The sequence below is a fragment of the Chrysoperla carnea genome, chromosome 3 (assembly GCF_905475395.1).
Source record: "Chrysoperla carnea chromosome 3, inChrCarn1.1, whole genome shotgun sequence".
NCBI lineage: Eukaryota > Metazoa > Arthropoda > Insecta > Neuroptera > Chrysopidae > Chrysoperla > Chrysoperla carnea.
The window spans coordinates 66,489,900-66,502,743 of NC_058339.1; the positions used below are offsets into that span (position 1 = coordinate 66,489,900).

Consider the following 12,844-nt stretch of genomic DNA (forward strand, 5'->3'; position numbering starts at 1 on the left):
TACAAAGCTTAGATATTCTCAAAATTTTTTATTTCTGAAGAACAGAACCCATGTTTTCATGAAATTTCTTTACATAAAATGTTCTTTACAAAATATATTATTCCTTACTAATGGCAAAAAAAAAATATTTGGAAGCCATTATTTTATATTTTGAGACAAAAATGAACACTTGTAAACTAGCACATGAGGTCATAAAAAATTGTTCATTGGTTGCACATAAAATAAGTCATTATAAACCAAATTAGTTACTACGTCATCATGTCTGTTTGTTTTTCTCTGTTGCCAGATTCCTCATACATTACAATATAAATGTAAACAATAATGTGTGAGTTAAGGAATCTGGAAACAGACAGATAAGGACACAATTCTGTAGACCAAATTTTGGAACTTTGGAGTAGGCTAGAAATGTATTTTAAAAGAATCTTCACAATAAAAGTGAATTGTACCAGGATCAGAGATCAGGACCCAGACCCATCTTTCGGGCTAAGTACCGGTTTATAATTTGTGAGCCACTAGAAGAAGTGTTTATTTATGACTATTTTATTTTAAAGAACATGTAAAAAAATATCATTTTGAACAATTTTTGAGAAGATAATAAACCCGATTTATTGGCTTGACTAATTCCAAAAAAAAAAAAAAAACAAGAAAAAATACAGTAAGAAAAATGATTATAAATTTATAGATAGATCGTCTGGCACATGGTAAAGCGTTACTTGAGGCTCATCTGTTTTAGATATGGAAGCAGTTGTGTTATTTGACTTTGAAGAAGATAAACTGGAAAAATCGGAATTTGATTTTTGTAATGGCCAATGATGATGTGTTGATGATGAATTGTTGTTTGGTGTGGATTCCGTATAATCATCAGATGTCACTGAATAATCAATTAGAATTCCACTTTCTGAAAGAAAGCAAGTATAGCAGTGTTGAAAGTTTCATAGATAGTGTGTAAGCTTGATTGTAAGGATGCAATAAATTGTAATAATTATATGGTATAAATACGTTACCTGTAGAACATTGACTATTTAATGTTGATCTATGGTGAGGTTTGGGACTAACACAGGAAGCAGAATCAAAATGCATATTTGGAAGGGCTTGATGTCTTCCTAAGGTACCACCCGATCCTGAACTTGTACTTCCTGAGGATAAACTAGATACTGATATAATTGAATGTGGCCGTTTATTGCTACGACATGTTTCAATTATTGGTCCAGCAATTGAATTACGAAATTTAGGAGCTGAAATTAAAAGGACATCAAATTACTAAATTTATCTTTAATTTTCTAAGAAAATGTAATAATAATAATAATACATAAGAGAAGTGCCGCAAAGGGGTCCCTAGCACCTACACCAAGGGGTCCTCTGCGCTCTCCTTGAGAACAACCTTTCACCCGAAGACTATAGGAAAGAAGTAGGGTCAGACGCCACGCAGAACGCTCACAACTTTTCTCCCAGGATTGATAGATCCAAGGTTTCGGACTCAAACATTCTAAATCTGACGGACTGCAGGTTATGCAGGTGCAAATAACATGTACGGAGGTTTCATCGTCTTTAAAACAAGCCCTACAAGTGGGATCATCAGATATCCCCACGGTATGAAGGTGGTAGTTCAATCGACAGTGTCCTGTCAGAAGTCCCACCACCCTTCTCAACTGTGCTCTTGTAAGTTTCAGGTGAGTGGTTATACATAGATATAGGAATGACAAGCTCAGATGAAAGGGGCGTTTAAGACGACCTTCCTCGTTCCAACAAGTTCTCTGCTCCATTCCCCTTAACGTCAGAGTGGCCCAGGTTCAGTTCTTCGAAGCATTCATAGATTATCCTAAGAAAATGTAAAGTTTAGCGAATAACTTCATTTTGTGAACAAACTGACTTTATTATGTGAACTCAAAGATTACGAAATTGGCAAATCGTAAAATACTGTTTCATCAAGATAAAAAACTTTCAAACTTTTCTTAAATAGATGGCTTCACCAATGGGGAGTAAAGGGCTTTAAAACTTTTGAAATGTCGTTACTTACTTTTACTTAATTGTGCAATACTGATGGATCTATCACTAATTTGATCCTCGCTAGGCCGAATATCCAAACATGGTTTATTACCAATACCCATTGAGGACATTTCTTGTAGTCTCACTTCTATAAAATGAAAATAGTTTTAGTAAATTTAATTTTCATAAATACAGGATAGTGCAAAAAAGGTGCATTGGTATATTTACCTCTATTTCGCATCGCTTGTTTCCACAATAATTGTGATATTTCCTCAGTCCATGCTTTCTTTATTTCCTCTGACATAGCTTGTAATACAAATGTATCGTTGCGTTTTCTTTTACGATACCATATTTCAAATTTAGTTGTACTATCGCCGATTTTCTCCGTCATACCAATATCACTCATTTTAATACTATTTTTATAAATATATAAATCCAGATTCTAAAATCGAAAAAAATGGAAAATTTAATTTAAAAATTCTGAGGTAAAACATGTAGAAAAATTCATACTTTTCTATCAGGAAATCGATTTGCTTTACTGAATAAAATTAATTCTTCAAATAGGAATACTTGTCTAATATGTTTACGACCACCGCGTCCTTCTCCAACTAAGAATTCATTTTGGCGTAAAAGCCGACCTTGTTCTTTTAAATTTACCTAAAAAAATTAATAAATTATCGTTATCATTTTTGAACAAGCGTTAGCATCGTTACTAAAAATTAAACAAAAAATTGTCTCTGTTTTTGGATTTTTAGGGTCATTTCAATCCCAAAAAGACAAATTTTGATATATTTGACAGTTGAATTAATTTTTCACTTAAAGCGCTGGCATCGATTTTATTGTCCCTTCCATGACTACGCACACAACGAATAGGCGATTTTAGGCATTATCATAAATCAATCATTAAATGAATTCCCTTTTTGTATTTTTTCTTTTGGTTTTATCAAAATTGAAAACGGAAATTGTTTTTAATTTTCTTAAGAGTATCTTTAAAAAAACTAGAACTTTGATAAAATTCTGTTTTTAAGAAAAATTTAATCCAAAAATACAATCCGTAAGGAATCGCCGTATTAATATCGCTGAAAATCTGACATTGGAGCGATATCTTGAAGCGATTTCAGGTGTTATATCGAAAATTTCTTATTCAACCGTCAAATGCTCTGGATTTTTTTTTTTGAATCTCAATTATCCTAGAAAATTGTACTAAATCTGTGTGTACAACGCTAAACATTACATAATAATGCAGCTAAAACAAGTTACATTAAAAACTAATGTTCGTACTTACATCACAATCTCGTAAGGAATCCATGGCTAGTAAATCATTACCATGACGTAATTGAAATCGTACCATCTGTTCAGCAGATCGTAAATCTTCCAAATCAGCGTTTTCACGTTCTTGACTAGCATTTGCCGTTGATTGGCATGCTTTCATTAATTGTTGCAATAATAAAGCATATTTTCCCATACGTTGAACTGGTTTTAATAAATAACTAGCTAAATCCATCTTATCTTTTAATTCTAATTGCTTGCTCTGTAGGAAAAAACGCTTTATTAAATTTTGAAATTCAAAATAAATCGTAATCTTATTCCGAGGAGAAAAAAATAGTTCTTACCTTAAAGAATGCAGTACCATATTCAGACATTAATGAATCAGACTTTGGTTTATTTTTATTATATAATGCATATAAGTAAAATTTCTTCTCATGCCGTAGAAAACATTGTCCCACTTGTAAGGGATTTTCAGCACGCTCTTCTAATTCTCGTAGAAAATGTTGACTATGAAATTCGTAAATTTTTTCTACATTACCAAATACAACATTGCGTTGTCCTCGTAATGCTTGTGGTATATCTTCACGTGTTAATTCTGGTATATAATTTTCAATTATGTAATCTAATGATTTTACATAATCGCGTTCAGTTTGAATCATTTCACCCATAATTAATAATAATGTTCTGCGAAAAAATCCAGTAAATTAAAATTCAGTACAAATGAGTTTGGGAATGAGGATCAGATTCAAGTCAGTGTTCCAATACAAATCAAAAATAAATATAAACTGAAATTTCAATTGGAATATTTCCCCGCAGGATAGAAGTTTCTCATTGAATTGATACAAGTAAATCATTTCGGAAATTTTGATCAAAGTAGATCCAAGTCTTGTGTCACCTTAGGCAACGACTATTACCGGATTTCCTTACGATGGCACTGCACAATGTGTACCCTCCAGAAAATTTAGATACAATTGATCCAAAAAATTATACTGAATTATTTTGAAATTTGTGATCTGTTGAAACACTTGACTGATTCTGACCTCTTTTCCAAGTGTACTTACTTTTGAGTTTTAGAATCTAAATTGGAAATAGGTGAAGGTAAATGTACATTTGACGAATGACAATATAAATGACTATTTACTGAAACTGGTGGTATGGTTTTTCCACGATACTGTTCTTCATTATCTTCGAAATCTTCACTCGTGTTACTGTAAATAAATTTTGTTTTTAAAATTTTTAAATAAACCTAATCTGGAAAAAATAAATGTTACGTTTAAATGCCAACCATAAAATTATTGAATTCAGCAATTCTAAGAAGTATTTCCATGTATAAGTTCCATAACTTTTAAAATATAAACTCGGATTGAAATAAAATATAACAATTTTGTATATAAAACATTTCTTATATTTTAATAGAATCCTTTTCATCTTTTACACTTTCATTAACTTGGTATTGAATGTAACGATTTTTTTAGGACAGAAAAGAAAAAATCAATATTTATACATATTAACTAACCTTTTGGCAAAACCTTCACTTCCGCCTTCAGTCATATTATCATTTTGATTATCATTATGATCACCATTTGATGCTGCACTCCCACTAGTCGAAGTACTACTTCCACCAGTTACATTACATATACCACACGAATCATTTATATTTAAAAATTGACATGAACATGTACGATGAACACGCTGTTTCCGTATAAAAGTTCTTGTCTTCTTGGTTGTATTCGTTGAAACACTACTACTATCACATTTTCCACACCCACTTAATCCAGAATCCGTATTCTTATCATCGACCCGTGTTAACGATCCACTTTTGAGCGTAGTACCCCCACTAATGTTACTATTACTGCTACTAGTATTTAATAAATTTTCCGTACTCTCTCGTACTTCTTTAATATTACATAAACCTAAACTATTCGATCGAATAACTGGCTCTTTACATAAACAATTGTTATTGTTCGATTGTTGTTGTTGGTCTTGTAAACTTTTTAAGAAGGTATTTTTTAATTTTTGGGCTACACTTGTTGTTATATTTGTATTGTTGCCATTTGTTTCTTCGTAATCCCATTGACAATTACATGAAAAACCAGCTGCATGATGGTTACATCTGTATATATAAGCAAATGAGCTGATTGATCGTCGACGTGGTGGACTTAAGGCGTTGGTCTTTTCATCTGGTGATGCTGTTGAAGTTGATTTTGGTGTACTTGTTGCAATTACACCGTTACCCACATTTTCTGGTGTGTATTCACAATTTGATATGGAATCATTGTTGCCAATAGTATCCATTAAATTGTTGTTTAATGTCTACAAAGAATATTCATAATTAAAAATAAATTTTACATTTAGGGGCGTTCAAAGATTACGTAAGCAAACTTTAAGTGATTTCTACCACCTCCCACTCTCTTGTACAATGGTAATAGTGGAATAAGACGAAGTCCGTAAGAAATTTTTTTCAATGCCTTTCTGAGAAGAAGAGGACAACCCACCGAACATTTTCATCATTTCCCAGTTATCTTAAAGAGGTAAGCAATAATTTAACGAGAGTCGGAATAACTCTCCACTCCTAAACTTGCTCACGTAATGCTTAAACAACCTCTTTATTTGTTTAAAATATATTTGAAGAATAATTTAAATTTGACGAGAATAAAGACATGTGCAAAATATTGAATTTTATTAGATGTACCCCCAATAATTTATCCATCACCTATAAAAGTCGAGTACGGCTTATTGTAAGTCACATCTACTTATGAAATTATTAGTGTAAGTATTTAATATTAATTTACAAATAACCCCAAATAGATTGTATTAAAAAACTCTCAATTATTTTATTTGTCTTCTTAGAATTTTTTTTAGGGTATATCACGGTGTTATCTTCACGCGGTCATAATCATTGCCCAAATATTTTTGTTCACACTCTGGGGAAATTTATGATGGTTATTGGATTTTAATGCTAAGAAAGACTCTATCTAGTGATAGAAAAAATAACTATTGTCAGAACGCCAAATATAACACAGCACATTAAAATGTATAGTTAAGCATATATTTCCTCTCTCTTTAATCATTGAAATAATCAGCTGATTGTAACGAGAATGGTTTACATTTTTATACTCGTGGCGCTGACATCTTAGCGTTAAAATCCAATATTTCTGATTAAAACCTTCAAATGGATAAATAAATAAACAAAATTTGGTCAATCACTAAATAAATACAATATTATTTCAATTGATTTAGTTCTTTGGCCTACGTTAGAAAATTTTCGATATCTTAAATCGAAAAATTGTGGGTATATAAATAGTTGTGACGTAGGAAACATTAGTTGTGCAAGAACCTACTGCGCATAATCTCAAACGATATCGAAATATTATTGTATTTATTGTTTAAAAATTATTTATGTTTAGAGAAAAAACAAAATATTCGAATAATTTTTCCAAAAATAAAAACAGAAATTAATTCCGTTACACAACACACAAATTTCAGAATTTAGTATAAGAAAAGGACAAAAGAAAGATAGATATAGCTATAGATGATTACAAAGTAAGATAGAGTAAGTGAAGATTTGTTTTTGATGTGAGAAATAATTACCACATTATCCAAGCTACGGCTGATGAACCTCTGTATAATTCCAAATGTATTATTAAATAATGAAGAATTGTTATTCAAGCGTGTAGCAATATTATTCGATTTTTTCATATTTTGTAAAACTCGAATTTTTGGATTTGGATTTTGTATGGTGGAAGATTGATGATCTTGTATCCACTGATCATATAAATTATCATATGATTTTGTCTGTTTCATATTATTTGCATAATTAGTAAATATTTTTGAATTTGTGATTGGTTTAGTAATAAATGCAGTAGTTGAACGTAATTTAAATGGGTTAGAATGAAAATTATTATTGAAATTGTTGTAATTATTATGATGAAATGTTATTAGATGTGGTGTTCTACGCAAGTGTTGTTGTCTTTGTGTGTTGTGACGTAATTGGTGATAAATTGCCTTAAAAATTCAAAAAAATAATAAATAAATAAATAAATAAACAAAAATAAAAGAAAATAGGTATTGAAGGTATTAAGTAATACGACCCACACTCCGAAATCGTGGTGGCTATGATTCTTAGAAGTTCTAATTCTATGTATATGCAATATATGTTACATAATTGCCATGTTTTGATAGAAGGTTGTATCTGGATGTATCTATAAAAAGATTTTTATTCTATTTTAAACTCTTTAGAGATACGCTCTTTTATCAAGACATGGCAGATAAGCGATGCAACTTTTGTTGCTTTATGGAAAAATTAATATTATATGACTGTGATTTATAAAAACTATACAATATTTAGTTGCTGGTTAAGTTTCTTTGATTTCAACTCTATTTTTAATCCCGAACTAAAAAAAGGGGTGTTATAAATTTTACCGCTGAAATACCATGTTGTTCCCCTCTATCTAAACCTTCATCCTCTTTTGCCCAATCTAAAGATTTAATGGATCCGAAGTTTTAAAATTTGTTAAAATTCCAAATTGATCGTGTTATTTTTTCATCAATAATATAAAAATAATAATCGTATAAAATTTTGGATACCGATTTTTAGTGTGAATACAATAATTTCCTTTTAGGAAATTTAGGAAATTAAAAAATGTTTTCATTACAATTGTTTTGTAGTATTTTATTATTGTTTAATGAGAGTTAAAATTTACGACTTAAAAACAATAAATATTAGATAAGTATTTAAAGAACATTAAATATATATATACACGTCGTAAGTATAAGTAAAAATTGGAGCGTGTATTTTCAAAATACTGTTTTAGTACAGTAATAAGTATAAGAAAAGCTGGTGGCGCAATGACTACGCGTGTTTGCAATCGTGGATATTTGGCCTCGTAATACTAGAATACGAAGTGGTGCTGTTGTATGCGAACACACGGAAGTCCTACATAATTGATAACCTGATTGTGATAGCTAAAATATTCAGCCGTTGGCTTATTGTTTGTAGCCATAGTCATCGGAAGATCTTATGTCGTTTCGGAACGAAAATATGTCTCAAGATAGTTATATAACGAGCGTTCTGCAATGAGTCGCCATTTCTCGCGATTCATTGATTGATAATTGATAATAACTAATAATATATTTCTGGAATCATTGACGAGATAATTTATCTCATCTCGCCGTTAAGAAACATTGAATATCGAACATCGATGGTCTCAGTTCACCCACGTAAAACGGCATACCAAATGTATATATTTATAAGTATCATTTAAAATTTTTGGGTTATGGATCCAACTTGCAAGCATCGATGAAGTAACCACTATCTCGTTTCGGTACCGTGGTTATTCTTAAATCGAAATTTGTAGAAAATGCGATTAAAAAAACAATTTGTATTTCATAATTTTGGAAAATAAAACAAAAAATTTAAGTTAAACAAAAAAAATTAGTAACATTAATTAAATGCTTAAAATCTAGAAATTAAATTAAAATATTTACCGTGCTTTTTTCAACTAACGATTCATTTTTTAATTTATTGGCAATTTTAAACATTTCCATACTACATTCTTCTTTAATCGATAATTGTTCGGCTGTTTCATAATGTTCCAATAATTGAAAATACTTCAATAATTCTTCTAAATACTCGCGTGATTCTTCTAACGCTTCACCAAATGTACGCACTTGTAACTTTAGCATTTGTGCTAGGTCACGTATATTCGCCAATCGTGGTTCAATACATTTATCTGATTCATCGAATAAATCACTGGCTTTATCCATGTATTTCTGGAAAATTATATTTTTTAGATTAATATCACAATTAATTTTCACAGTTTACAGAAAGGGAGGGGAGAACTAGCATACACAGGTAATCATCAATTAATATTTTCAACGGTAATAAAAAACTCTTTTTAAAAAATAAACTTTTATTTAAAAACATACTAAACCGTAAAATTTAGCTACTAAACCAAAGTGGCGTACAAAACGCTTTACGCATTCCAACACACGCCTCAAGGTTTTACACAACTGTGCAATTTTAATTTTAAATTTGATGTTATTTTAACTCTCGGAAAAAAAAACGGTTTATAAGTTTATCGCGATTGCCTGTTTAGGTCTGTTTTGTCTCTGGTATCGAAGGTCCCAAAATGAATTAACCGATTTCAAATGATTTTTTCATCGCAAGTATTAATACGATTGAAGTATATATTTTAATTTTAGGAATAGGAAATACTTGTGTGTCGATTCGGTATCACGCGAACGCTTTAGAGGTCAAACTGTAATTTTATTGTATCAAATTTCTAAAAATTTAATAAATCGTTTCCTAATTTGAAGTTAACGTTTGATAAATACACAGATTTTTATTTTTTAATAATTTGTTTACTAAATCCAAAATCATTCGATGGATCTAGATCCACGCTACCGTGTTGTCGTATCTTTCCACGCAACCGCTTGGACGTTAATCGATTTGGTTCTTAAAAAGAAAAATAAAATATTTGGTTTACACTGGGGAAGAATTTCACTTAGTACATTTTTTAATAAAAACAATTTTACATTTTTTGTTAATTTCATCAATTTCCATTGAAAAACATATGCAATAAATTTTAAAACTTCTAGCTTAATTATTAGAACTAGTCGAATTTTAATTTTAAGATTTGATTTAAACTAAAACTGACACTCAAACTCACTACTAAAATTAAATGAAAAGCTTGCCAAAAAATAAAATTACTTGGATCTATTATTGCGTACGTAACGGGGCAATTTACTGAAATAAACCACCACTATTATAAATTAATATTATTAAATATTAAAATTATTGAATCCACACGAGTTTAAAACAAATTAATTACAGGTAAAAATTTTAATTAATTTTTATTGACAATAGGGAAAAATAATATTTACACATGATTATTACATGTTATTTTGCGCAAATAAGTATGACTTACACTTTGCAAAATTCCGTTAAATAATTTTATCTAAACAATAAACAAAAAAACGTTTGATATTAAATTATGGTAATTTTTACTGTTGTTTAAAATTTAGATTAAAGTTATGAAAAGTGAAATTATTAAAAAAAATAAAAATAATTGAATTAATTTTATACTTATAGGCAAGGGCAACAAAGTTTTATATCCGTCAATTCTTTAAATGACGATGTGCTAGTTTCTATGAAGTGTCGGGCTAACAGTGAAACAACCCAGCTTATTCAGCGGTAGACTGATAGGAAGTAACTATTTCCGATTATATAATATTTAAAATATAAAGACATCGGATAATGAAGAAATGTATACACGCAACAACAGAATCACCTTGTACTTCGAGGGTAAACTATTTTACGGGTGTAGAAAATCAGGGGTTCGATTCCCGTTCAGATGTCCGGAATGAAAAGTTATTTATTTTTAGCTAAAAGTAGAATTTGATTAAGTAGGTACAGAGTTGATAATAAACAACCTATAATATAGGTGCTCAAGAGAGAATTTGTGTAGTAACTCGAGCCTCTTCCAAATATTAGCCGTAAATATGGCGGGACGCGCTTAAAGCAGGTAATCAATCAGATTAGTAAAAAAAAAAAAAATTGCGATAGGTGAATTAACTCCAACGCGTCAGATGAAGATATGGTGGGTTTATTACATGCGAAAAATGTACATTTCAATAATCAGATGATTTAAGCGTGACGAAAGGAAATGGTAGACTTGCAAAGTTGCGTTACCCGTAGTAACTAGAGCTCACCAGCCATACGCGCCTCCTCCCATGTTGAAGGCTAATATTTGGTGGAGGTACTAAGGAAGGTCCAAGGAACCCCTCATATGTTAATCTGACGCGCTCGAGTTAACACACAAATCCCCTCTTGGACTTCCCTATTATTATGTATGGATTGTTCTTCCTGTAAAAAAAAACTTGGTGCACCAAACTCGCGAAAAAAAAATCGAGTGTAAGCGATGCCTCTTCTTCTTCGGTAATAATAAGATATGAAAATATTTGAAAAGTCCATCCTTATTCCAAAAGAGAAATTTTCTTGTATATTAGTGGCAAATTGGCAGCGTCCAATTCTGTTGGAATAGTTCAGAGGAAGCAAAAAAGTTATCATTCGTTAAAGCTGCCATACGTATTTTGAATTTCGAAAGGTCAGACCATGTAGCGTCTTTAAAGCGAAGTTAGTTGATATTTTGTTTTTGTTTTAAGTAATAAGTTTGTGTAGTTGCGAAATAAGAATTTAACGCGTATAAAAAAAGTAAGTACCTTATAGTATATATTAATTTATTGAATTTGGTATCTTTTTATAAATACCGGCACTGGAAATATTGTTGTTTACATTCTTATCATTCATTATCATATTATGAATGAAACTTTAACACCAAATAAATATTTTAATTCTTAGATATATTGCATTTAATTCGTTGAAAATTGTACATAAAAGTATTTTATGTTTTTAAAATTGCTTTTATTTCAATTTCAAATTGAAAAAACATGTTTTTCTTATCCAATTAATATCTAAAGAAAGTTTAGCTCTGTTGTTTATATTTTCAATTTTTACTTTATTTTTAAGTACCTAATTTAAAAATCGTAAAAATTTTATAATAGTTTTGAAATCTTTCTTGTTCTTTCGGCTTGATTGAGAAATGTCATCCTCATGCAATTATAAATCTTTACCGTGCTCGGCTACTAACATGACTTGTACAATCGAATAACGCCGAGTAGAACCGAATCAACTTCGAAGTATAACTAAGAAGTTCGAAAATATTATAATTATAAATAGAAAATTTAATTAAAACTTACCACAGCAATAAAATAGAACTCTTCAAATTGTTTTTCACGATTTTTAATGATATCCTTATCAATTTCTGGATGTTTAATTAATTCACTTAATTCTTTTAATTTATAGTTTCCAGTATCTTTGAACCATTTTAATACCTATAAACAAAAAGCATCATATAAAACTTCCATGTACAATATCTTTGGAATATGTTTTGAAAATACATTTAAATAGGAATGATAGGAGACAATAATATACATTTGTCCTAAATTTGGAAATATAGTTTATACGTTACATTAATAACTGATTTACCTACACCAAAAAAGTATTATTTAAAAAAAAAAAAACATTTTTATTTATTTTGTATTTTCATAAACCAATTCAAAATTACTTCGAAAACAATGTAGAGTGTCATGGTGTCTTGAATGGCATCATGACTTGTCATAATGTCATTTAAGACAATCATTTTTGTGTATGAAAGTTGTAAGCTGTTTTAAGTAAAGAATAAGTGTATGACAAGTTTGGTATGGCGTGACGTAACACTTTCTGACTGGTGTTTGCGGTCACGTGACTGAATGCCTAATTTTACTGTATTTATTTTCTAAAAATAATAATAATCCTTATTTTTATAAAAAATAATTTTGTGTTTTGTTATCTACATATCATGATTAATCATTAGAATATTATCCATCCGATTTATTCTTATTGGACAAAAGCCTATTGGACAAGAAAAAATAAAATTTTAGAAATTCTGACTACACGCGTCTTAGAAAAATGGAAATTGTGTTGGCGAAGTGAACATAAAAAGTGGAGGACCACAAATGAATATCGTAGAAAAGAAAAAAAAACCGA

The 12,844-nt window shown here is 30.0% G+C and overlaps 1 protein-coding gene across 1 annotated transcript in view; it reads right to left on the reverse strand.

Annotated features, from left to right (window-relative positions):
* LOC123295323 overlaps positions 1 to 12,844 on the reverse strand; it is a 51,226-nt gene continuing 38,382 nt past the window's right edge. Inside the window, exons 7-17 of the mRNA XM_044876630.1 lie at positions 12,016 to 12,150; positions 8,743 to 9,027; positions 4,772 to 5,568; positions 4,317 to 4,463; positions 3,600 to 3,939; positions 3,272 to 3,517; positions 2,497 to 2,643; positions 2,215 to 2,428; positions 2,018 to 2,134; positions 1,005 to 1,235; positions 1 to 898 (exon numbers count right to left, since the gene is read on the reverse strand). Of these exons, the coding sequence (XP_044732565.1) occupies positions 669 to 898; positions 1,005 to 1,235; positions 2,018 to 2,134; positions 2,215 to 2,428; positions 2,497 to 2,643; positions 3,272 to 3,517; positions 3,600 to 3,939; positions 4,317 to 4,463; positions 4,772 to 5,568; positions 8,743 to 9,027; positions 12,016 to 12,150 (2,889 nt within the window). The 3' untranslated portion in view covers positions 1 to 668. The remainder of the gene's footprint in view (positions 899 to 1,004; positions 1,236 to 2,017; positions 2,135 to 2,214; positions 2,429 to 2,496; positions 2,644 to 3,271; positions 3,518 to 3,599; positions 3,940 to 4,316; positions 4,464 to 4,771; positions 5,569 to 8,742; positions 9,028 to 12,015; positions 12,151 to 12,844) is intronic.